Source organism: Lasiodiplodia theobromae (genome assembly GCF_012971845.1).
Source record: "Lasiodiplodia theobromae strain AM2As chromosome Unknown scaffold_42, whole genome shotgun sequence".
Lineage (NCBI taxonomy): Eukaryota > Fungi > Ascomycota > Dothideomycetes > Botryosphaeriales > Botryosphaeriaceae > Lasiodiplodia > Lasiodiplodia theobromae.
Window position 1 is genome coordinate 53304 of NW_023336522.1, and position 24546 is coordinate 77849.

General features: G+C 55.6%; 5 protein-coding genes across 5 annotated transcripts; 3 read left to right on the forward strand and 2 right to left on the reverse strand.

Annotated features, from left to right (window-relative positions):
• Positions 1–280: 280 nt before the first annotated feature.
• On the reverse strand, positions 281–2523 carry LTHEOB_10838 (F-actin-capping protein subunit beta; the record flags this gene model as incomplete). The annotated part of the gene is made up of 8 exons (XM_035507527.1): positions 281–360; positions 418–465; positions 520–789; positions 841–920; positions 1034–1339; positions 1396–1455; positions 1893–2016; positions 2073–2523. 8 exons carry the CDS (start codon positions 2521–2523, stop codon positions 281–283), a joined length of 1419 nt encoding a protein of 472 aa, XP_035366972.1.
• Positions 2524–3188: 665 nt separating this feature from the next.
• LTHEOB_10839 (Helicase) lies at positions 3189–7399 on the forward strand (the record flags this gene model as incomplete). Its single annotated transcript, XM_035507528.1, has 2 exons — positions 3189–4363; positions 4417–7399. The coding sequence occupies 2 exons, from the start codon at positions 3189–3191 to the stop codon at positions 7397–7399; spliced, it is 4158 nt and encodes a 1385-aa protein (XP_035366973.1).
• Positions 7400–7930: 531 nt separating this feature from the next.
• Positions 7931–9651, forward strand: LTHEOB_10840 (Zip family zinc protein; the record flags this gene model as incomplete). The annotated part of the gene is made up of 3 exons (XM_035507530.1): positions 7931–7958; positions 8066–8257; positions 8366–9651. The coding sequence occupies 3 exons, from the start codon at positions 7931–7933 to the stop codon at positions 9649–9651; spliced, it is 1506 nt and encodes a 501-aa protein (XP_035366974.1).
• Positions 9652–10747: 1096 nt separating this feature from the next.
• On the reverse strand, positions 10748–15029 carry LTHEOB_10841 (Ph domain protein; the record flags this gene model as incomplete). The annotated part of the gene is made up of 4 exons (XM_035507531.1): positions 10748–14371; positions 14420–14577; positions 14625–14963; positions 15014–15029. 4 exons carry the CDS (start codon positions 15027–15029, stop codon positions 10748–10750), a joined length of 4137 nt encoding a protein of 1378 aa, XP_035366975.1.
• An 837-nt stretch (positions 15030–15866) lies between these two features.
• LTHEOB_10842 (Ebs-bah-phd domain-containing protein) lies at positions 15867–17072 on the forward strand (the record flags this gene model as incomplete). The annotated part of the gene is made up of 3 exons (XM_035507532.1): positions 15867–16197; positions 16246–16619; positions 16674–17072. 3 exons carry the CDS (start codon positions 15867–15869, stop codon positions 17070–17072), a joined length of 1104 nt encoding a protein of 367 aa, XP_035366976.1.
• Positions 17073–24546: the final 7474 nt, after the last annotated feature.

The following is a 24546-nucleotide window of genomic DNA, read 5'->3' on the forward strand; positions in this document are numbered from 1 at the left end:
CTTTACGACACATGTGGATAATAGAAGCTATCGTCCGGATGAGAATGTATAATTGCTAATGCCACACTTACATCCGGACGATAGCTTTAGCTACGCATGCTGCGAAAAAAAAAAAATCCACCCTAGCCTTCGGTTGTATGCACTTGCATGTCGGAGATGAGTTCCCGCATCCGGTCCTGCACAAAAAGAAACGCCTATGCAGTGGATCGAGCAACCCACGCAGAAATCGCTGAAATTGCTGTCTTGTTTCTGTCCTAATGTGGAGCCTTCGGGCACCGTTTTACCGTCCACCGCCCATGCTGCTGATCATCTCCTTGTGCGTAGCTCTGTCGCGGTTCGTTTCACTCAAGGAAGCAATGCCTAAAAGAGAAGGGTGAGCTGATGCGCGGCGGCCGCAAATGAATAAGGAGGACTTACTCCGAAGATCGCCGACAACGTCCTTTGCCTTGCCGAAGTAGACCTCCTCTGTAAAAGGTCAGCAAAAACAATCCCATCCGTCGTCCTAGTTGTTGGACTTACGCAGCAGGTTGCGCATCTTAAGCTCCATTTCTTCTACCATCTTGCCAATGTTGGCAACGTGCGACGTATCGTCGTCCACAGGCATATCCTGTTCCACCTGGCGAACCATGTTTCCGCTGAGATCCAATGATCCTAGGTCGTTGCCATCGGTACCGAGGTTCAAGATGACAGTGCTGGTGAGCTTGTAGTGGGCAGTGCGAGCGCGGTCAAGGGCTTCGAAGACGTGTATGCTATCCCACCCACCGGTAGTCTTGCTGGATGGCGAGACGGCTGTACATTATCATCAGCAATTGTTCGCGTCATGCAATCCAACACACGTACACTTCTTCAGCAACACGCAGCCCGCGAAGCCATCCTCCATGTCCCATAGGTACACACTCGAGATGCCACCCTCGTAGTACCTGTGCAGCATTACAATGTTAGCCACAGCGCTATGTGCGCCATTGCCCCTCCGCAATGCCCCGTGGCCCTCGAATGCCGAGCCACATTCGCATTCGGACAGGATGCGACTCACAGCTCCCGGTAGACGTCAAAGGCCTCGTTAGCCTTGAGCTCCATCTTCCTCACGCGCTCGCTAGGCACGACCCCCTCGCCGTCCTCCAGCGGGGGCTCGAACTCGTTGCTCCACGGACTCCTCCAACTGTCACCATCGCGGTTGTAGTCGCAGCACAGGAAGTCACGCTTGCTTTTGGTGCAACGCTTGACGGCAAGAGGCACGTCGACGGACTCGAGCAGGTCTTCAGTGAGCGAGGGGGCGAGCTGGCAAAGGCGGTCGACGTTCTTGGCCGTGTCCTTAGGGTTAAGGCGGCGGAGGAGGTCGCTAGCGGGGCACGGGTTAGTGCGCGACGTCAGGAAGGGGTAGCATGCGGAACTGACAGAGCGCTATCGAAAGGGTCGGCGGAAGACATGGTGGAGGAATTTGGCGGCGCTTGCGAGCTGTAGCGGGGTGTTGTTGTCGTGGTGCGGGACGCCCGCCGTGAGCTTGCATGGGGGGGATCGGCGCGCTACCTGACTCGGCTATGGAGCAACAGCTCGAGCTCCGCAACCGCACGAAGTGTTTCGCGTCACCACAGTCGCGCGAAATTGAGACACATTTTTGCACTGCATTACACCGAAACCGACAGTCGGGTATGCTCACGGAGCGATTGACGTCACTTAATGACGGAAGAATTGGATGCTCAACAATTTCCATGGGTTGTTGTGTCATTATTGCGGCATTGATTAACGTATTGTATGTTGCATTACTACAAGAGAACCAAGAATTAAGAGTGATGCAAGTTTTCCCAATTTCTTTCATCCCCATATCGTCATCCGTTCAATTCGTCCGTATCCACCAGGGTTCACGCGGACGGGCGCAGTGGTTGAGCCCTTACAGGGCAAGGGCGGCAATGAAGATGCCGGCAGCGCCAGCAGCAGAGATGCCAAGCTGCAGGTTGCTGTTGGCAGCGCTGTCAGAAGTGGAGGCAGCAGCAGAGCCGCTAGCGGTAGAGGAAGAGCCTGTTGCACTAAATTAGTCTTTTGCATTTCCGGGTCATGACCTCAGCACAACTTACCGGTCTCAGCAGCGGTGCCGGAAGCAGAAGAACCGGACCCAGAAGAGCCAGAAGAGCCCGAGGAAGAAGAGCTGGAGCCGCCGGTAGCCGTGGCAGAGGTAGAGGCAGCAGTGTTGGTGGCGGTGCCAGCAGCGGCGCCAGAGCTGCCAATGGGGAAGTAGGACGAGATGCACGACTGCTCGCAGTCGGCGTAGGCCGAGGCAGCAGAGGGAGAGCCGTCACCCTGGTCGCACTTGGCCATGCACTCGGTCGTCTCGTTGGCGTTGCTCTCATTGGGGTGGGCGGTGCCAACGCAGGCGGCGGCGCACGTCACGTCGCCGGCGTCACACTTGGCCAGGCAGGAGGCAGTGGGAGAGAGCGAGGCGCTGGTGGTGGTGGCGGCGCTATCAGAGGACTGGGCAGCGGCAACGACGGCGCAGAGGCCGGTGACAATGGCGGTGGTGAAACGCATGGTGGTTTGCAATTGACTGATGGAGTGATCAACTAAGATGGGTTGATAGTGGTGCTGGACCAAAGCGAGTGTTGGCGCGGCGGAAAGCGAAGGACGAGGCTGCGGTAGCGGGCAGCAGCAGTGACGGCAGCGACAGAGTTAAATAGGAGAAGGCGCGTGAGCGGCAGGATTGACGCCGCGGAAAATCTGGGGTTGGCTATATTTATGCTTTGGGCACCCTGTTTCTCGCAGATTCCGGACTAGTCCCGTATTCATTTCCAACTTGCATGGATCCCGACTAGCGCTTCTCGGCGCCCGGATGCTTGACCACGGCGCGTAGCCTCTTCCGCGACGCGTCCTGCACCCAAACACGTCCATCGACGCGTCCCCGCCAAATCAGCTGCCGCCTGCACTGCGCCGGCGCCAGACAGCCGCCGAAAACATTCTTGCCCGCGCGCCCCATTGCCGTGGGAAGCTGCTGCCCGACTGCACCCCCGTTGGACTCACCATGTGCCAAGAACGGTTGGACATGCGGTGAAACGTAGTCCGCCTGAGGCGTTTAATGACTCGCCACGCCAGGCAGGCGCCACCAGCGACGTCAATCCATCGCCGAAACGTCGTGTCGGATCTTCGATTCCTGCTGCCATAGTATCCGTGCGGAAGACACTTCACTTGCGGTGACCATCATGCCACCCAGGAAGAAACGGATCCTCACCGTGCTTGACAGCAGTGACGGCGAGAATGCACCGCCCCCACCAGGGCCCAAGAAGCGCAAGGCAAGCACGCGGAAAGCCGCCGACTCCCAGGACCACGAAAACCCACCGCCGAAGAAACCCAGGGGCAGGCCACGGAAGAGTACAGCCGCCGATGACGACGGCCCACCTTCAGCGAAGAAACCCAAGCGACACGCTGGCAGCCGCCTTGACGACGATGAAGATAGCGATTTGCTGGAGAAACCGGGCAAAAAGCAGAAAAACAAAGCTTACGAGCCCACTGAGGGAGATTTGCAAGAAATCTACTTGACACAGCTCCCGCAGGATGATTCTAGTCCCCCGTGGAGGATTCGAGGTCCCATCTGGCAAAAACCAAAAGACGAAAAGCCACCACCCAAACCCCCTGTCTTCTACAGACCTCCCGCACCCCCTTCTCTTCCTGCTCAGTCAAATGGCCGAGCTGACACCGTATCCCGTCCTGCCATTGCCCATGCTCCGCAACAGCGGCTCCAGAACCAGAATCAAATTGGCATGCAAGCTGTGAAGACTCCACATGAAACACCAAAGGCTCGCAAACCAAGCCCTAAAAACCCGGGGCCATTCTACAGCTCGCCTTTCAGCTCTCCAGTATCACCTCGAATCCAAACGCCTCAAAGAAACTCCCCCACAGCTCCGCGGGAATCATTCGTGTCAAGGCTGCCCGAAACTGCACATTCCAACGCTGAAGGAGCGCGTGCGCAAGCTCCGTCTCGGCCCGTTGCAACGAATGTTGAAGCAGACATGGAGCTGGACCCAGAAGATTTCTCAAGCTCCCCGCTAAGCGCTCTAATACCAATAACACGCTCAAACCGCGGTGCGGATACCTCCCTCGACAATGCCGAGACTGCACAGCGTTCAATTACGAACGGAATAAGTGCTCCTGTTCCTCCAATTGATTCGGTAGAGGTGGAGAACTTCTTTAGCTCTCCGCCAAGCTCACCAAGGGCCATTTCAGCCCCGGTGGCTCCGCAACCTCCATTGACCGCGTTAGATCGTGATGAGTTCGATGACGAAGACTTGGACGACATCGACGAGTCTCTCTTCCAGCGTCTAGTTTCTCAAGGGCCCCCCGCCGCTAGAAACCCTACAGCGGCTTCTGTGCCAGCCCGGTAAGTCCCTTCTGCAACCCAGCAAGGCTCCCATTGACACTACGGGAAATTAGGAATCATCTTGCCCAGGAAACTCATGAGGAGCTCCTCGATCTTCCCTCTGATGCATTTTCGCTATCTTCAATGACATCTCCAGAGTTTCTACGCGCGGGGAGGGCTCAAGACCAAGCCATTGTGGTTTCATCCCAGGACAACCCGGCATCCAATGGGCCACGGCGGCTCGCTGCTCCTCTCAACGGTTTGAGGCAGACGACTTTGTTTGGGGGTCCCAGCACTGTGCCTCCATCACAAATCAATAAGCGCCAGAATTGGCCGGTGGTCAACAGAGACGAACCACCGACGCATCACAAAATAGACTTGGAAGCTATGAAAACCTGGGTATATCCCACAAACCTTGGCAATATTCGAGACTACCAATTCAACATCGTACAGCGTGGACTGTACCACAACCTCCTTGTTGCGCTGCCAACTGGTCTGGGGAAAACCTTCATTGCGGCTACAATCATGCTGAATTTCCTACGCTGGACCACTGATGCACAGATTGTTTTCGTTGCTCCGACTAAGCCGCTGGTTGCTCAACAGATTGATGCCTGCCTGGGAATTGCTGGTATTCGTCGCTCACAGACTACTATGTTGACAGGTGAAGTGGACCCTGGTCTTCGGGCAGAGGAGTGGAAGATCAAAAGAGTCTTCTTCATGACTCCACAGACAATGATCAATGATTTGAAGACGGGGTACTGCGATGCGAAGAGGATTGCCTTGCTCGTCGTAGACGAGGCCCACAGAGCAACGGGCGCTTACGCTTATGTCGAGATTGTCAAGTTCATTCGACGGTTCAACCAAAGTTTCCGAGTTCTTGCTCTGACTGCAACCCCCGGCGCCGACGTTGAGACGGTTCAAAAGGTTATTGATGGACTGGAGATCTCTCGTGTTGAGATTCGAATGGAGAATTCTATGGACATCCAACCATTCATACACAAGCGCGAAGTCGAGAAGAAAGTCCTGAGAGACAACAAGGACCTGCTCGTGGCCAAGGATCTATTTTCAAAGGCCATACAACCCGTGCTGGACAAGCTGAATCAGCAAAATGCGTACTGGTCTAAAGATCCGCTGAACATGAGCCTGTACGGTCTCACACAATCAAGAGCCAACTGGATGAGGTCGGACGCCGGTAGGAAAGCGTCGCAGCCGATGAAGGGAATGATTAACTCCATATTCCAAGCTCTCATGAGTCTGGGCCGCGGAATCGATGTGCTCAAATTCCACGGCCTTCGTCCATTCTACCGCATCCTTTGCGACTACAAGAACGATGCGACAACCAAATGGAAGAAGGAGATAGCCAATAACCCAAACTTCGAGAAGCTCATGAAAATTCTTAGGGATTGGACCGCCAAGCCTGACTACATCGGGCATCCGAAGCTCGAACACCTTCGGGAATATGTACTCAACCATTTCTTGGATGCCGGAGAGGCGCCTGGTACATCACAAACCAAAGTCATGGTCTTCGCACATTGGAGAGACAGCGCAGAGGACATTGTTCGCGTGCTCAAGTTGAATGAGCCCATGATCCGGCCTCATGTTTTCGTTGGGCAAGCAGCAACAAAGACTTCTGAAGCCATGGACCAACGGCGCCAGGAAGAGGTCGTGAGACAATTCAAGAGTGGCGTCTACAATACGCTGGTTGCCACGTCGATCGGAGAGGAAGGCTTGGACATAGGAGAGGTTGACCTCATTGTCTGCTACGACCAAAAGGCCTCACCAATCCGCATGTTGCAGCGAATGGGCCGGACTGGTAGAAAGCGTAGAGGAAAGATTTTACTGCTACAGATGGAAGGGAAAGAAGAGAACGACGCGTTCAAAGCGAAAGATGCCTATGAAAAGATGCAGGAGAAGATTTCCAGGGGCGATGAATTCAAATTCCACACTGACCTTGCCAGGAGAATCGTCCCGAGAGATATCAACCCAGTCGTGGAGATGAAGCATATTGAGATTCCCATTGAGAACTCACAACCGGAGTTGCCTATGCCTCGGGGAGGAAAGGGTAGGAAGACTAAACGGCCACCCAAGAAGTTCCAGATGCCGGACGGTGTGATTACGGGGTTCGTATCGGCAGCTGGTCTGAATGGTGGTCCTGATGAAGGCCAGCCTCGTACAAAGAGAAAGAGCAAAAAAGCACCAGTCATCGAGGAAATGGAACCCCCGGTCCCAGCTGAAGAAACATTTCTGAACAGCCAGGAAGTGAGGCAGCTCCAGAGGTTCTACCAGAACATCCACGACGCAGATGACGATAGAGAAATCGCATCACCAGCATTGACGTTACATCCGAAGCGACAGCGACGAGCGGGGCGGACAAGGTACATCTCAACTCACAGTCGAGCCACTATGAACTTTGTCAAGATGGTCAACCGAATGCATGCTATGACGAAGAGTAGAGGCGGAGAGCTTGAGAAGAGGTTCAGAGACAGCTTGCACATGTCGGATATCGAAGCTGGACCGTCAGCAGACGAGATGTCGGAAGAGGAAACAATGCATGATGACGATGATGATACTTTAGGGGTCACACCAAAGCGACAAAGGCGAATTATGGATGAGGTTGGAGAGGGAGGGAGCAGCAGCCCGCCACCAACGGATCCTCGGATGCGTGTTCGGTCACAGGCCATCGATCTGGGTACGCAAGACACGGAAGGCGAGGACGAACTTGAGGATGAAGAGCTCGATTCGGAATTGGCCGACTTCATCGCCGATGATGCCGAAGCGGTTGAGATGTTCAGCTCTTCACTGCCCTCAATCAGGGCGGCAAGACACACGAAGCTGTTCACGTCTTCTCAGAGGGGCCAAGAGAATTCGGATGACGACGACGACGAGTTGCCAGATATCAGTCAATTGGTCCGGAAGCAGAAGAGAGGCGCGACAGGCGGATGCCAAAGCAATGCTATGGTGGCGGATAGCGAGAACGAAGAGGACGAGGAAATAGAACCCGTGGCCCGTCATGGTGCGAAAAGACGAAGGGTTGTGGACGATAGTGATAGCGACTAATTGATGCGGAATGGAATGGAACAAAATGTTCTGTGCCGTGGGGGCATTTTTGCCTCCTTGCTCGGGTCGGGATGTTCTGAAGTCGTAAGAGCACGCATGACCGTTCGTACAGTAGAGGTTAAAACAGAAACAACAAGGAGGTTGTCGGCTTGGCGGCAATGAAGGCTGTTCGTAACCACAGGAAAATGAAGCCCCTTAATTCGTCGAAGGACTGCTCGCCAAGCTTCTGGAACACTGGAAGGCTGGATTTGGCAGGGCTTAGGATCTGCTCCGCGGGCCGGCCGTCTGCCGGGGGTTCCGCGCGTTACGTCGTGCGTGTCCGACTAAACGCGGGCGCATGGCTTCTCGCTGCCTCCCTTCCAGAACCCTTTTTTTCTCTTTCTTTTTTGTTGCCAACACAATCACTTGTCCTCACACGGTGCTGCCGTGCGCGCGACATGGTTTGAAACAGCCACGATCCTTTCGGCGCGCCCCTAGTACCAACGAAAAGAAGAGGCAATTGCGGCAAGCATACGACTGTCGCCCTGAGCCATGAACACAAATGCGTTGAATGCGAGAGGTAAGTGTAGCTTGAGGTTCGAACACGGCTCAATTAGCAATGCCCGGGACTTGCGGCCATCTCGCCCGCTCTCCACCCAGTCCTGGCTGACGACGTCAACCCCGCAGGCATATTACCCGACTCATGGTCCGACATTCCGACCGCGCTGCTCCACGCTGAGCTCGAACGGAGACATGGTGGCATGAAGGAGTCGACGGCCGGTGAGCAAAGGCCGGCGTGTGGGAGCAAGACCAAGGGAGAGTACAACACGCCGCTACACGTTTTCGCGCTGGTGTTGATCCTGGCGCTGAGTACCGGAGGTAAGAAAGACGGCATTTCGATCAAGGCCTGAGCTTGCAGACAGAGCGTGCAAACCACCGCTCACTCGGACTCTTGCGCCTGTTTCTACGTATGCTAATGAGCCACAGCGTGCGCCTTCCCCATCATCGTCCGCCGATTTCCACGCCTCCCTGTGCCGCACCACTTCCTGTTCCTCTCGCGACACTTCGGCACCGGCGTCCTGATCGCAACCGCCTTCGTACATCTGCTACCCACAGCCTTCACCTCGCTCACGGACCCATGCTTACCGTCTTTCTGGAACGAGGGATACCCCGCAATGGCTGGGCTGATCGCCATGACGGCAGTTTTTGTGGTCGTGGGCATAGAGATGTTCTTCGCGAGTAGGGGAGCGGGGCATGTGCACGGGAGCGATTACGACACGCTGGGCGGAGGGGATGCACACGGTCATGCTCACGGACACGGCGACTACGAGATGGGCAATGGCCGCCCGCGCAGCCACGGCCGCAGCGCGAGCTTCAACCGGTTCAAGCAGGGCAGCCTGCGCCCAGGCGACAGCCACCGACCGCCGGACATCGTGCTGGACGACTACGCCGAGACGGACAACCTCGTTGCAGGCGTCTCTCCCTCAATCCCCCCGCCTACCCCGTCTCCAGGCCACAGCCGCATCCCCGACGACGAAGAAGCCCAGACGAAACCCATCCACGGCGAAGGCGACAGCGACTCGGACTCGGACCTCGAGCTGCCCGAGCTCGACTACGCCGGAGCCTCGTCCAACGACGCCTCCGGTCTCCTCAACGGCGCACCCTCGCAAAAGTACCGCTCCGCCGCCGGCCGCCAAAGCAGCGACTCCCTCCGCGCCCTCTCCAGCCCCCAGCCCGACGCCGGCAACGGCCACCACTCCCTCCTCACGCCCGAACAGCAACAGCGCAAGCAGCTGCTCCAATGCCTCCTGCTCGAAGCCGGCATCCTCTTCCACAGCGTCTTCATCGGCATGGCCATCTCTGTCGCCACCGGCCCGCCCTTCATCGTCCTCCTCATCGCCATCTCCTTCCACCAGACCTTCGAGGGGCTCGCCCTGGGCTCGCGCATCGCCGCCCTGCAGTTCCCCCAGCGCTCCCCGAAGCCCTGGCTCATGGCCCTCGCCTACGGCACCACCACCCCGCTCGGCCAGGCCATTGGCCTCGGCATCCACAACCTGTACGATCCCGCGAGCGAGACGGGCCTGCTGACGGTGGGTGTCATGAACGCAATCAGTAGCGGTCTGCTGCTGTTTGCGGGCTTGGTCGAGCTTCTGGCCGAGGATTTCTTGAGCGATGCGAGCTATCAGGTGCTGAGGGGAAAGAGGAGGGTGGAGGCTTGCGCGGCCGTGGTGGCGGGTGGCGGTTTGATGGCGTTAGTCGGGGCATGGGCATAGCGGAGTAAAGACGGGGAGAAAGTGTGTGTGGATAAAGTGGACTGTGGCGATGATCACGGAAATTCCAGTAAAGACCGTATTTTTTTGGCGCTCGTAGCCCATCTTTTTTTATTTTCATATGACTGTAAGCAACGCCTGCTTCGAATTTGCAGTACAGAGAATGAGACGTGAGTCAGGCGCGAACAGATCAAGTAGTACGACGCTTGATTTTCGGCGCGGAACAGAGGTGCAAGCAAACGAATGAGGTGGCTACCCCTGTCCTCAGCCTTGTGGCGCTAAAAAGGCAAAAATAGAAACAATAAGCCCGGTTCCAAGAGCAGCCATAAATGCCACATAGATTCCCCTCCGCATTCAGCCTACTCCTCCGAACGTTATGCGTTGTGAGAGGCGCGCAGGCATTAGAATGCAACGCAATACTACCACGCCATCGGAACGAGTAAGGCTGCATGAACTGAGGAAGAGAAGAGATGGAATTTTCCTCTTCCGAAGTTCGTCGAAGGCTCGGATATATTCAACTACCTAAAAAGAATGACGACACAAACCATCCGAAGATCAACTCCTAGGCTCAGTCAAAAACACCAGATAGCACTACACATGCACACCAAACCACGAAGCGTGTTAGTCAAGCAGCAAAGGTGAACACGATAAGAGTTGAATTATCGAACCCAGTATCCCATGCCCGCTCCAAAAACCCCAAATCCGTCCAGAAGCCTAGCCGCTGTGATATACAAGACAAACGGCGCGAAAGAGAAATGAACAAGACAGAGATGCATGCGCCAATGCCAATTTTTGTATCGCCAACGCTTCCCACTTTTGCAAAAATATGATAGTGCGCCAAAATGCTCTCCCTTAGACCCTTAGCCTTTCCCTCAAACCGAGAGGAAGCCTGGATGAATAAACAAGAGAAGGAAAATCGGTGCAATGCTTGCCTTACATGCTCAATAAGACGGGTACTAATGATATGCAGCGTGAAGAGATGATGAGACCCACCCCGAAACCCGAAGACACCAGAACGAGTATGCTCGAACGCAATCGTGCCATTAAACCACTTCTTACTCGACCCCGCCCCTGGTGTGTTGATAATGATTACATAACCTTAGCCTCTCCTAGAGACCCTGCCAGCCTGCTTCTGATCCCAGGCAGCGCCGTAGGGCTGCGGAGTGAAGCTCTGCTGACTGGGCTGCTGATGTATCATGGGCATTCCGCCCATGTACCCTTGCTGCTGCTGCTGTTGCTGAGGAAAATAATTGCCCTGCATCTGGAAGTTCGCACTCGGACTAGGGGTTGCCATAGCCATGCCGTAGTTCTGCATGGGCATTTGCATGCCCTGCATGCCCATCTGCATCTGGTTCTGCTGCATCTGCTGCGCCTGCATCATCTGCATTTGCTGTTGCTGACGCATCATCGCGGCCTGCTGTTCCTGCTGGATCCGCACATTTTCACGCTCAGCGCGGCGCTGGGCGTCACGCTCGGCACGCGCAACCTCGGCTTGAGCCTGGTGTTGACGAGCCACAATGGCTTGTTGCACCAGGGCACTGCGGCTGCCTTTCTTGAAGTCCTCTTTCTCCTTCTGTCGGGCCGCGATAGCGCCAACGAGGCCAGACTGCTTGTCGGACTCAGTTTGGGTTTTGGACTTCGCCATGTTGATGAGTGGCGTGCCAGTGAGGCGAGCCACATGCTCCTGCTCCCGAGCCGAGAGCTGCGCAGACTCGGCGGTATTGATAAGGCCAGCAGGCTGTGCATTCAACATCGCGGAGGCGCCGCGGGAACTAGGACGGGCAGGCGGGTGTATAGCATCCAGCATAGCTGCTGACGCCGCACGCGAGTGATAACGAGAGGGCTGATCACGCTCGTTAAGCATCGTGGACGCGTTCCGCGAATGGGGGCGCGGCGAATCGCGGTTGCCTTCGCGCTCCTTCGGCGGTGTCCTTTGGTAATGGGGAAGTAGCTGGGACCATTCTCCGGACGGATTCCGGCTCATCGACGGAGTCTTGCTATCGTGCCCAAGAAGATTGGGAGTGGATTTGTTGCGTTCGTGAGAAAACACTGGCGACACGCTCGTCGCACGCTGGTGAACCCATTCTTCAGGCGTCAGGCTGAGGCGATAACCCGGGCTTGCACTGCGACGGCCCGAAGATGGCTGCCAGAGAGCGCTCCGGCGGCCTTCTTCGCCGTCCTGGTTTGACTGCGGCGACTTTGAGTTCGCGCGGTGATGTCCTGGAGTGTTTGGGCTATTTCTTCCAAAGTAGCCCTCCTGCAGCATGTCACCTGCGCTCCCAGGCCGGGGAGTGCGCGGGTTCGAAAGATCAGAAGCCGACAAACGATCTTTGGACTTTGATCTCTGGTGGGTCTCCTGGGTGATCGTGCCGCTGGTCCCTGGGCGCATGGAGGTTGGGTCCGTCTTGGTCAAATCGTACGTCGGACCAAAGTCAATCGTAGGAAGATCCATCTTTTCAATCGGCTTTGCGTCCTCTTTGTAGTGAGCATCGCCGACAACGACCTCTTCGTGCTCTGGCGGCGGAGGGGCGATGTCACCAACAGTCTTGAGCCGCCCGGCTCGAGGTCTCTCAACTGACTGTCTTGACTGTTTCGTGCTCGCACTCTTGATGCTGGCGTAGTCGGGCGTCCCAGTAGACTCGTCATCATAGACGCTGCTGGACATTGTCTGCGTGCGCTCAGCTTCATCCTGAGCGGCCAGCTGATTGAGAATCATGTCAGGATTAATCATATCATTTCGAAAACTGTCAAGACTCGAATTTGAAGGAGACTTAGGAATGGCGGGGTTGTCCGCCGAAAGGGGAGTGCTTAACCGACCTGGAACTGGCTTCCGCTGAATGCTATGTCTAGCAGAAAGACCACCGGGTGACTGTGATCCTTGTGAACCGTGCTCGTATTGGCCAGCAGTAGCCATTACGTCCTGGTGGGCGAAGTAGCCCTGAGGCATCTCTCTGTGCTCGGGGACCGGAGGACCGGTGGGAGAGAAAGTAGCGCTTGTCGCAGACTGAGGTTCGCCTTGCGGGATGTATGGAGACGCAGGAATCGTAGGCAAACGATTGTTCTGTTGGTCATTCCAGTACTGACGGTTCTCTTCGATCGACTGCCTTCTAACATCAGAATATTGATGTTGGTTGCGCTCTCTCTCGTCACTCAAACGGCCTTGAGATGCCCAGCTATTGCGGTTTGACTTCCACGCGGCCGCAGCTCCAGCAGCAGCAAGATGACCTGGAATGGGCCTGTTGCTGGCCTCAGCCATCTCCTGAAGCGTAGCCTCATCGATTCCAGATTGGGCTCGGCGCATCTCTTCGGCCTCGTAGGGTAGGGTTCTCGGCTTTTGGTTGGGCCCGTGAGAGAAATCAGGAGGCGAGTGGACAGGGGTAGGGGGAGGCTTAGCAGCAGAGGTAGCGCCGATCTCGGGGAGATCGTGGGGTGATTCGCCCTCTGACGCAAATTGATCATGGCCGGATGAGTGCGTCGAGGAAACGTCGCTTGCCGGACTATCGCGGTTCAGACCATTAAGTGCCACGCGGTGGGGTGGCGGTGGGGGCGCATTATCATAGAGATCCTCCGAGGCATTGCGGCTATGCATCAGCCTCGAATTTCCGACCCTTTCGGAGACTGAGCGCTGGTGGCGCATCATTTGACTGCCTGGAGAGGCAGTCTCGGCCCGGCGGGGCGGCTGGAAGCCCATTTCCCCACCCCTTGCAGGCGATACGTTGCGAGTGCCAGGTTGAGAGTGAGTAGAGCTGCCATCGTTGAATCTAATAGATGTCGTGCGAGAAGGAGGCAAGCTGGTCCGGCTTGTGGTGTTCCGCCGGCTGCGCTGGCGATCGGGGGGGATGGACGTCATCCGCTTGGAAGTCAAGTCCTTCAGTTGCTTCCTCCACTGTCGTTCGGACCAGTTCTGGCTGCCATCTGCATGGATGAGGCTAGCCACATCCAAGATATCCAAGTATCCATATCTTCGGTCCTTAGGCATAGCAAACATTAGGGAGCGGGAATCCAGAGGATCAGCCACCAGACGTGTCGGTCTGCCGTAGATTCCAAAAGTATCGAACACAGGGAAAAGGAAACGGAGCATGATCTCGAAGCCTGAGACTGCGGGGTGCGCCTCGGGCATGACGAAAACGAACCCCTCGGTGGTGGACTCAGGCCGGGAGTGGATAGTGATGCGACCCTCGACCTTGACCAACGTCGACTGATCAATGAGGGGCTTCGACTGTGGATAAATAGCGTAGGCTGAGTATGCATCCGTGATAGTAGCGATTGGCCGCGTCTTCTTGTTGACTTTCCTCGTCTCGTAGAATTTGACGTCACCTTTCAGCACCGGTTGCGAGCGGTCGTAGATGGTTTGTTTTTTCAGGGCCTTCTGGATCTTGTTGACCTCCTTCTCGTCCGGCGGAGTGATGACGCACCAACAGCGTCTCCACGGGGTGCCCGCGCCGAATCGCACGCGTGCCCAGTCTTCATACTTGAACTTGGTCTTCTCCATGATCTGGCGGATGTTGTTCAGGAACCGGCCCTTGCCGGCGATAAGCGATCCGGTATATGCTTCCTGCAAACTTGAGTGCTCGAACATGGAGAGACGGATACCAGCCGTCCACTGCGTAAGAGAGTTCACGGAGTTGAAGTGGAAGAGGTAGCGGTTATTTGCCGCGGTCGAGACGCTCAAGACGTTGGTGAGGGTGTGGGTACCCGGGCCGTTCATAGGTAGCGATTCGATCTGCATGCGTTAGTCGACCCACTGCTGCGCGACAGCGGGGCGGCATACCATCTTGATTGAGGCGTCGGCCAGGTTGATAAAGGTCGGCACAACCTCGCCATCCTCGCCGGCTTCGTCCAGTCGCTGTGCGTCCCAGACCGAAAGTACGGTTCCCACGAGCTGGGCAAAGACTTCCGTCCAATTGCGGTCGGGGCTGGGGCGGCCGCCTGCAAGCGTGTCAGCTCAGGTCAAAATTGGTGTGGGACGGACGTACGAGCGTCAAGGTCGTGGAGCTTCAGGAAGTAGCCTTCCTGGTAAAGCTTGTTCGAATGAGAGTTCAAGAAGGTGAAGATGGGCTGCAGCTCGGGCAACGTGTCTTGGGCGACCTCCATCAGCGGAGGCTGGTAGGTCTGGACCATGGAGATGGGGCGCGACGAAGGGCGCGAGTCGGAGCGATTGCGCTGTTGCTGTGTGGGAGACGACTTGACGAAGTTGTCGAGGTTGTGGCTGGAGGGCGAGGACGAGTGCATCTGCGTCTTGGGCGAGGAAGGAGGGTCGCGGGTAGGCGTGCTCCCGCGGGGGGAGCCGCCCCATTGGGACATGAACGAGAGAACTGCAAGGGAGTCAGCGGCGGCGTGGCCTCAGGAATTAGGGTTGACGCACCCCGCGGGCGAGGCATGTTCGCAGCGGCAGGCGAGCCGGGCAGGTGGGATCGACGGCAGAATGCGTGAAAGTTGCGGCGGCTGGAGCAGCGCGCGCGTCGGAGCACGCAGAGCTGGCGACGTAGCGAGCGACAGGCGGGTGGAGCGGCGGAATGGCCGCAGTATGTAGTATGTATGAAGGAGAAGGGGCGGTTCGAGGCAAGGACAGCCGGAGCTTGGGTTGGGCGGGCTAATGTCAAAAAAAGGCGCTCGGGAGCGCGCGGGCTGCGCTCAGGGTCAGCAGCTGATTGTATGACGCCTGCGAGTGACGTGCCGCAGCCGATCGGTGGACTGCTGGCCGTGTTTCAGGGCGGCGCGCGCAACGGCGGTCGACTGGTATTGTACTGCGCCGGCGGATCAGACGGAAGCGAACAATCACGGCCCCAGAGCGACAATGCGGCTGTCTGCGATTTAAGAGAATACGAGCCGCGCGCTGACGCATCCGGCCGTGGTGGAGGATTACGTCTCCGCGAGCATGCGGTGCGTGTGAGGCCTCAGCTCTTAACCCAATCCAGCACCAGTGATCGCCTTCAGCCGGGGTCGCTGCTCAGGGCCGCCGAAGTGGCTGGGGCCGCCCAGGCCCTCATGCAGCTCTCACCAGCTCGACATCGCCTCAGCGCAGCGCACCCGTGCAGCCGCGTGCGCCCCACGCGCCGCCCTCATTTCTCCGCGCCTGCGCTGCTGCGCCCGTCGCGTCGCGCGTGCCTCGCCGCTCAAGCACGCACCAACCAGCCTCCGGCCCGCCGCATCTCTCACGCAGCGTTCCAGCACCCTCCCGCACGCATCGTCGCAGCTCCGCCAACCCCGCCAGCGCCATGGCCGACCCAATCGCCAGGTCGCGCTCCTCGCGCGCCGTCTCCTCCACCAGCTCGCGCCGCGACGCCAACGACCGCCCCTCGCCCATTGGCGCCGCCAAGGACAAGAAGGACCCGCCCGCCCTCGATTGGTCCAAGTTCAACTTCAACTTCACCGTCAAACACCATCCCTTCCCCAAGGACACCGCGAGGCCCGCCAAGAAACGCAAGCGCAGCTTCGCCCGCAAGCCCGAGCTGGAGGAGAACGCCTTCGACAAGTCCCTCAGGACCCTGTACACGGTCGAGCCGGCAAAGTGGTGGAACGGCACAAAGAGGTACCGCAAATTTACAAGTGAGCACACGCGTGCGCCTGCCGACGGACAACGCTGACATGGCAAAGTTGCCACCGAGACGTTTCGCACCGGCGAGATTGTCTACGTGAAGCCTGACGAGTACGAGGCCCCCGATGGCCCGCTGGAAAGCTGGGTCGCCAAGGTGCTGGAGGTGCGCGCCGCGTCGGAGCAGCATGTCTTCCTGCGCGTCTTTTGGATGTACAGGCCCGAGGACCTTCCTGGCGGCCGTCGGCCTTACCATGGCGAGAACGAAGTGATAGCCAGCAACAGGATGCAGATCATCGATGCCTTGACGGTCAATGGCAAGGCCGACCTGAAGCATTGGACCGAGGAGGACGGCGATGATGTGCCCGATGCAGATCAACTATTCTGGCGTCAGACGTTTGACTGGGCAAACGGCACGGGCACCGGTGTGCTCTCCGTAAGTGGCCACCCACACTACCCAACTAACAAAGGCTAATGCGGGCTGTCGCAGTCTCTCCGCAAGCACTGCATTGATGAGGCGCCATTCAACCCGGACTCCCTGCTCGTTCATTGCGACACGTGCGGGCTCTGGCTCCACTCCGAATGCCTCGAAATCGAAGCCGTCAAGCAAGCTCACGCGAAGAAAGGTCTTCCGGAACCAAACCTGCTCCCAACCTACCAGCAATCGGCACACTTTACGCAAGCTGCCGAAAATGGGGATGGCTCTACACATCCCAAGGTGGATGCACAAGCGAAGACTGAGCTGGTGGAGCCGGCCTTTATGGCCGAGGTGAAGACCGACTTGGACGGAAAAAGCTACGTCCTCCTCAAGGGCACAGGAGAGGGGCACGAAGGAGAGGAGCTCAAGGAAGAAATCCGCTGTCTGAAGTGCAACGCGCTGATTGAATGAAGCCGGGACGAGAAACTCGGCGTGGGTTGAGACCGCACTTCGTTTTGGGAGACAGTATTTTACGGTTGAGTTTCCATGCATTTGCTTCCTTCACTCGATTCATGACGGCATCGGTTTATGACGAGTCATCATCCAAGCGAGGCGTTCAAGGGTGAGTAAACAGATGAAGAGAAAGGAATGTACACTAAAGTTAGTTTTCTAAAGTTCGCTATGCTTTTGAGTCGCTCTCACGAGTATAGTAGTAGTGGGAGCGTTCAAGAGAGAGGAAGCTCAAGAGCCAACGTCACTGGCGCGCCAACAAAAAAATGGCAAATTGGAAAAATGTTTTGGGTGCATCCAATGATCTGCGGACCCTGAATTTTAAATCCTGACATTGTTTCTTCACACATGGCACGTTACTACTAGTGGACCATTGGAAAATCCGAAAATTGACAACCCGTAGGCATCCCGACGACGGAAGAAGCGGGTCCACGGTGCAGGGATGAGGTCAGATTCCCTCGCCCGCACATCCTGGCATCATGTTCCCCACTTGGCATACGCAAGCACCGCCTCCTTCGATCCCCCATCTGGGGAAAAAGTGAAACGACGTGTCAGCCGGGTGGGCAGTCCGACTACTGTACACCGACTCCCCACCTGCGCCCAGCTGCACGTCAATTAACTAGGTGGCTTCCGAAATCCCGTCAACCTTGGCAATCCAGCCTCCCAAACCCGGTTTCTTCCCTGTTCTTTTTCCATTCCCGCGCTTGCGCCCCCGCTATCGAATCCCTTAACAGGTTTCTTTCTTTGGAGGCAGGGCGGAATGCAACGCCTCAGCTGAGGAAAGTGACAAAAGAAGGGATGCCGCGCGTGCTTGTGTTTCTCCAGAAAGCCTCAACAGCTGACAACGCATTGAACAGGCCGTGGCGGTTTGCTGCTCTTCAGCTTCGCAGTTCGTAGCAAGAAAACTTGATTGCAAATGGCCAAGATCCAACAATGGCGTCTGATTGCTGAAACCAAACGCCCGATGATCAAAACAATGAACAAAATGCCGCGGCATCGTCGCAACCAAGGGCACACGCTTCCAGTGCAACCCGAAAACAATTCTTTCCTATCACACCACTTGGCCTCGCCGGTGGCTGGGATAGGTGTTGAGATATGCTAGGACGGTAGCGTTTGCGCCAAGCTAAGCAGCCAAGCTCCTTCCCTCATCCGGCCGGATCCCGTTTATTTCCCACTCCAACGGGCCGGCGCATGACGTTTCTGGCTGGTCGTCTCATCATTGGCTGGTCTTCTCTCGTCGATTGATTTGTTTCGGAACTCAACCAGCTCCACTGGAGGACAAAGAAACACTGATACCTTCGAGACAGACATCTTCCTGTACAATCGGCATTGGAAATATCTGATAACCCATTGCTCTCGTATACGCTGCTATTAAGTTTCATGTGAATTAGCTCTTAACACCGATTTGCCTCCAAGTCATTCTTTAAAATCATTGATGCTAATGACGATATTGACCAAAGAGGCTTTCTGTGAGCGCGAGATTTTAGATAGACGCCACATGATCAATGAAAAGGACCTTCCCAGATTTTCTTGCTATGAGGGTGTTGCAGCCGAAGGCTAGCGACGGTTTTGTTTTTTGTTCATATCACAGGTAGTTGAAGCTATCATCCGGATGTAAAGGGAGAATGAACAATGCTACATTCACACCCGGACGAGAGCTTCAACTACCCAGATAGGTATAGTATTTCTTGTAAAGAGAATTTATGAGACATACTTGCCGTGTGTTCTTCTCTATCTTCGCGCCGGCCTTAAGCTACAATACCCCTCTACAGAAATTAGCAGACTGCGTTTGCGCGTAGTGGAAACAAATGCATCTTAGTCCTAGAATGGAACACTTGCCAAAAGCCGCCTGTCTTGTGAAAAATCCAACCAAGGCTGGACCGCCCGGTCAGACTAGCTACAGCTCCTACACTAAGTCCCACCAAACTTCAACAAAAACGAAATTCAACCTTGTATTGCTATGTAAACTTTTAGACATGTATTACGAGAAAAAAGATCGTAAATACAAAGATCTGAAATTACGCGCGTTAGAGGTTATATTTAATTCTATCTCGTTATGTTTGGTTATTTTTTTAAAAAAAAAATAAGTTGCTTTTAGAAAATGACCTTTCTAAAATATATCGTGCCTACTTCTACTGCTTATGGAGGATCATATATACATTCTTAGCCAATTACAGAAAGCTTCGAATCTCCCGCGACTGAATGTAATACGATCATCTCCTCCGCCCCGATGCTCCCTCCTCACCTCCCAGGCCGCCCTTACTGGGTTTAGTGTATTCCTAATTGAGAATGTCTGGGAATTCCTAGCCAATAGATAAGTTCCGATAATTGCTAGGAGCAGTGGGCTGGGAGGTGAGGAGGGAGCACAGGGGCGGAGGAGCTATATAGAGCAACTAGATAAATAGCTTCACCTAAGACATAAGGAATAAATTGAGCACGGCTTAGGACTAGTCTTAATCTTACAATTAGAGCTACTCAGTGAGAACGATCCACCGAAAGTTATCTTGCTGTGAGCGCAATATTATAGACAAGTGACATATGCTGCCTTGTAGATAAGTTAAGACGCGATGACTGGGTGTCTCCATTGATTCCTCACGTGCTTGACTTGACGTCGATGTGTAGCTATCGTCCCCCATAATGTGAAAGGGAAGGCAGAAACAGGTGACCAAGGCTTCCTGCCTCAAACAATTCAGCGCACACCGACTCTGCGCAGTTGCCGCAATCATCACTAAGGAATGCTCAAACGTGACGGTACAGTGAAGCAAATACACATGGCTACTAAATGGCCGGCAAAGGAAAACGTGAAGAGGTTGTAGGTAAGATCGTCATCACGACCACATGATCTACTCTCATGCGGCACAAATGGCTTGTATCCCGGAGACCCATCTCCCAGCACTCCGAAATGTGATAATTCTCCGAAGACGACCGGTCAATCAGTTGCATAACACCAACGGCAATCTCCTTTCACGAGCGGCCCACAAAACCTTATTGGAACACTCTCTAGATACATACACCCTCGTTCATATTAGCGGAATCCAATGCAGATGATTGCTTCGCACGTCTCAACCGTCATGCCGCCTTCCTCCAGGGAGCAACTTCGAACACAGTCGGCAGACCGGGCAATCCTTCCGCCTGTCCCGCCCATTCGGCACGGAGCCGTATTCATGCAGAGCTCGCCCGATCTCGGCTCGACGGCTTGCCCAATGTGCTCAATGGGAGGCGATGGCTTCCGCACAGCCCATGTCTTTCCTAGGCAGGGGAGCCATGATTGGCATGCTTTGGTTTTCACGAGGTAGGGGCATCAGATCGCCGCAGCGGACAGGCTGATCGAGACAGGCATCGGGGCCCGGATTTATCCTGAGGCTGCAATCCGATGGGTTCACTTGGCCCCGTGTATCGAAAGACGGGACTCCGTCCAGGCCTAAGTGGCGTATTGGACATATAGTAGGGATCGTCATTTTGGCAGCTCATCGCGCTTGGCGGTACGCGTACTCGCGGTCAAGGGGGGTCCGCAAAGGACGTCACTGCTATACAGGGCGAGCCGATTGGCGCTGGGATTTTCCACAACGCCAGCCACCAAAAATAAAATCAGGTTGACAAATCACGATACTCCGCTCAACGTCCCCGTCAGCATGAAAGTTCTAAGATTGCCAACAATCACCCGTGTCGGCTTGACTCTTCCTTTGTTAACATTACATCTCACTTCACCGGAATGTGCCAGTGCGTTTGATATACAGAAAGAAGTTGCTACACTACAGCCACTGCACCCACTACTTCTCACTTAGTTGGTGCCTCGTCGGGAAAAAAGACCCGTGGCCCTATGGCTACGCTATAATTATCTTGCTATATAGGTGGGTCATTCCCTACGAGAAGCATTAATACGCAGATCCGCCTTCTCCGCAAATCTAGCCGACGTGGAGCACAGAGCATATAGCTAATTAGTAAGTCCGGCATAAAACAGTCATCGGAAAGAACGGAGATAGAAAGGAGAGTGGAATGGGAGGAAAATAGAAGCTATATGGCTGAGCTATTAAGCCGACACAGGTGATTTGCACAGTCTCGGCGCATCTTTTTCTCTCTTGCCCCATTTTCTCATATATTTCGACCCCCACCCAGCGCCTCGAATGTGATCGACAACAAGGGATGGGGTGGCGGGGGGCCTGTCGAAGAGAAAATGGCGTGTTTCTGATGCTCCTCTCCCCTTGCGGGAGCGGGAATAACCGGGGATCGCTGATAAGTGAGTGATTACGGTCATAATGGGACTGATCGACGTGGGGAGGAAGCCGACGGAGGGCGGAAGGCAATCCCCCGCCATCCCGTCGAGTCCATGCAGAGGGGGCGGTGACATAGTCGAAGCTAGCCCTGGATGAAACTGCTACTAGCACAGCTGAGATGATAGTTGAGCGGCTGAACATGAAGAACGCCGGAACTGTTGGAGCGTGGACCACAAAGACATGCAAGCTAAGGAGGCATAGATTGGAAAGTTGAATGATTCTTCGTGCTATAGCCATGTAGAATAACTAGACTTGTGAAGTGAAGGATCGATATTGCCCACATGAACCGGGAGCATCCGGCATGGCGAAAAGGGTAAAGTGGCATAGATATCGCTACTGCTGTGCCACACACATGAAAATCCAGATCCGACCACTCGCGCAATCGGCACCACCGCAACGTTCCAGACCCTTCCGCGCATCAACCATGATGGACAGAAAAGGCCGACCGGTGTGAGTGGGTAGGTGGGGCGCAGACCGCTCATTAAAATGCGGCAATAAGGGCAGGAAGGCGGCGAGCGAAGGAAGAATGATGGCAATATCAAGGGAATTAAAGAAATGCAACTCGCGAGGGTTGTGCATCATTTGACTCTTCATCTACACTGCTTTCCTATATGCAGGTCCAGGCGAGGGACGATATGCAAGTACGCTTGGTGGGGGAAAAGGTGCCGCTGCATGCGCATGCATGCAGAATGCACTCACCCCTGCAGCTTCCACACGTGTCTGCTGGCGTTCATCTTCCCCACGGCGGGAGCAGTAGCATGGAGATCCGACCCCGCAGACAGCCAGCGAGGCGGTAAAGCGGGGATGAAGAATGTGGATGAGAAGACAGTGCAGGAGTGTATACGGTGACAGAAACACGCACAATTATCGTATCAAAGCATGGCTGAGTGAGCAACAGGAACGCTCGTGCGGCCCGCTCAGAGCAACATCAGGCCATAAAAGGAAGAAAAGGATGGGAAGGAATTATTGGACATGTACCCGAGACGACGAGCTGTATAGGCTTCAGGAGTTGGTGTGAATCTCGCAAGAAGGACTTTTCTGCATGGTGCAACTGGAAAGCTCTGAAGTAAAGATGAGACTGGATTCCAGGAGCGACCTCAGACCGCAATCTCTCTACAATAACCATCTCCCATGGGTCCAATCTCCGATCAGCAAACATGGCGGTGGTCGGCAAAAGCCAAGAATGCACCTTCGTCACCACCAAGAGCACGGTAGAGAACAAGCGAAGGACACAGTCCATCCTCAGGCTTGCCTCATACCATGCGCTTTCCCCTTCCCCTCCAGCCGAACCCCATCATTCGCAAGTGGTGACCTCTCGAGCAACGACGGCGGGCGCGGGCGCTGCCCCGGGCTCGGGACGAGCGAAACGAGCCCCGGGGCGGTGCGGCGCGACGCGGCGCGGCGCGTGCCGCTCAAAAGTAAACAAAAAAAGAAAAGGTCGAAAAAGAAGAGCCAGGGTCGAGGGATCAGATCCGAGCAGGTGGTAACAGGTCGTGGACGACGTCGACCCGCACGGCCACAGGATACTTTGGCACTATTGGAAAATACAGGCCCAGCGGTTACGCAAAAAATTGAACAGATAAGAGAGAAGCGAAGAGAGAGAAAGCGAGAGATCGTCAGGGACAGGAGGGACTAGGCTAGCAGCAGAAAGGAACAAAAAGGTAGGGCGGCGGAAGAGCCAATCGGCTTGGCTAGCGGTCTGGATGGGACGGGATGAAGGCACAAAGCAATCGGCGATGGCGCGGCGATCTCAGAAGCGGCTAGGCGGAGAGCATGGGGGAGGAGCGGCAGCAGCCGAGCTGGGGGTTGCGCTGGATTGAGTGAAGATGGTTGTACGGTACGGCCGTCGGGCTGCCCCGTCCCGCGCTGTGAGGCAGCATGCAGAAAGCCAAAGATACGAGGGCTGTCGTCAGTAATCCCCCGAAGCGCTCGCTCGCGCCGAGACGTGGCTGACTCGACCGAGAGGCCCAATCTCGCTTTCTCTCACCCACTTCATCACACCCAAACGCACATCCCGCCTCGGTCCGTCTCCCTGGTCGTCGCCAAAACGGCTATCTACTTATTCCCGACGGAGATGGCGCCGGTGCGCCGAGATTGAAAGAGTTGATCTTGGACCACCCGCCTCCGCTGCATTCCCCTTTCCCCTTACGACGGCGCGCCAGCCACAGCCGCAACACTTATCAGCGAAGCCGGACCTCGGTGTTGGCCTGACCGTTGAGATGTGAGAGAAAGGGGGACTGCTGTGTTGTATCTCCCCTCCGCACCCCTTATGACGTCGCCCCGCCGCCGTGGCCATGCCCTTCGCCCGGCTAGTGCACATGCCCCTTGCTGCGACTGCCAGCAGTCGCGACGAAGAACCCGCCGCACCGCGCGCCAGCCGCCCCGGAAAACAACAGATAATCGACCAACCAACGGACCTTCGGCCGAACGTGCGCCGCGCTAGCCGTGCAACATGCGAAAAGGCATCGTGTCGTACGATAAACATCTATGTCAACTCTCGTAGAACAAAAACACGTAGGTAGCTCACGCACACTGGAAATATCACACGCACACACACGCACGCACGCACGCACACTGCAAGTACAAACGCTCCGATATTATGCACAAACCAGAGAATGCCACCCCCTCATGACGCTCTCGCCGACCAAGCATCCCGGGCGCTTTCATCTGATAGCTGGGTACTTCCGACGATAAGCAACACGTCCAAAATAAGATCAAAACACGGGAATGGAAAGAAGCCCGCCGCTCAAGCTGACCAAGACGTGCCGTTCCTTTCCATTCCATCTCGCCGACTTGGCTTGCAGACAAAAACGTCTGCATCATCTTGGTCAAGGTGCACCCTGACGCCCCGCAGACATGCCTCAAAACCATGTCCGAGGCGCCGCTGACCGGATCATGGGAGAGGCACCGCGCTTCGTCCTCGACGAGCACGAGCTGCTGCTGTTGCTATGACTGGACAAATGGAAGCCCTCTGCGTGGGTTCGGAATCCGGATTTGGGACATTTCAGGAGAGATGCAAAGTGGTAATAAAAGGCCGTCTCGTCGTTCGGGTTTGAATGTTGTAATGTAGATGTCTGGAGCTCGCGCAAGGGGTATCTTGGTAAATGAGGGTTTGACGTTGGCTGTATGAGCTGGTCCAAGAGCAGAGGTCGGATGAGTAA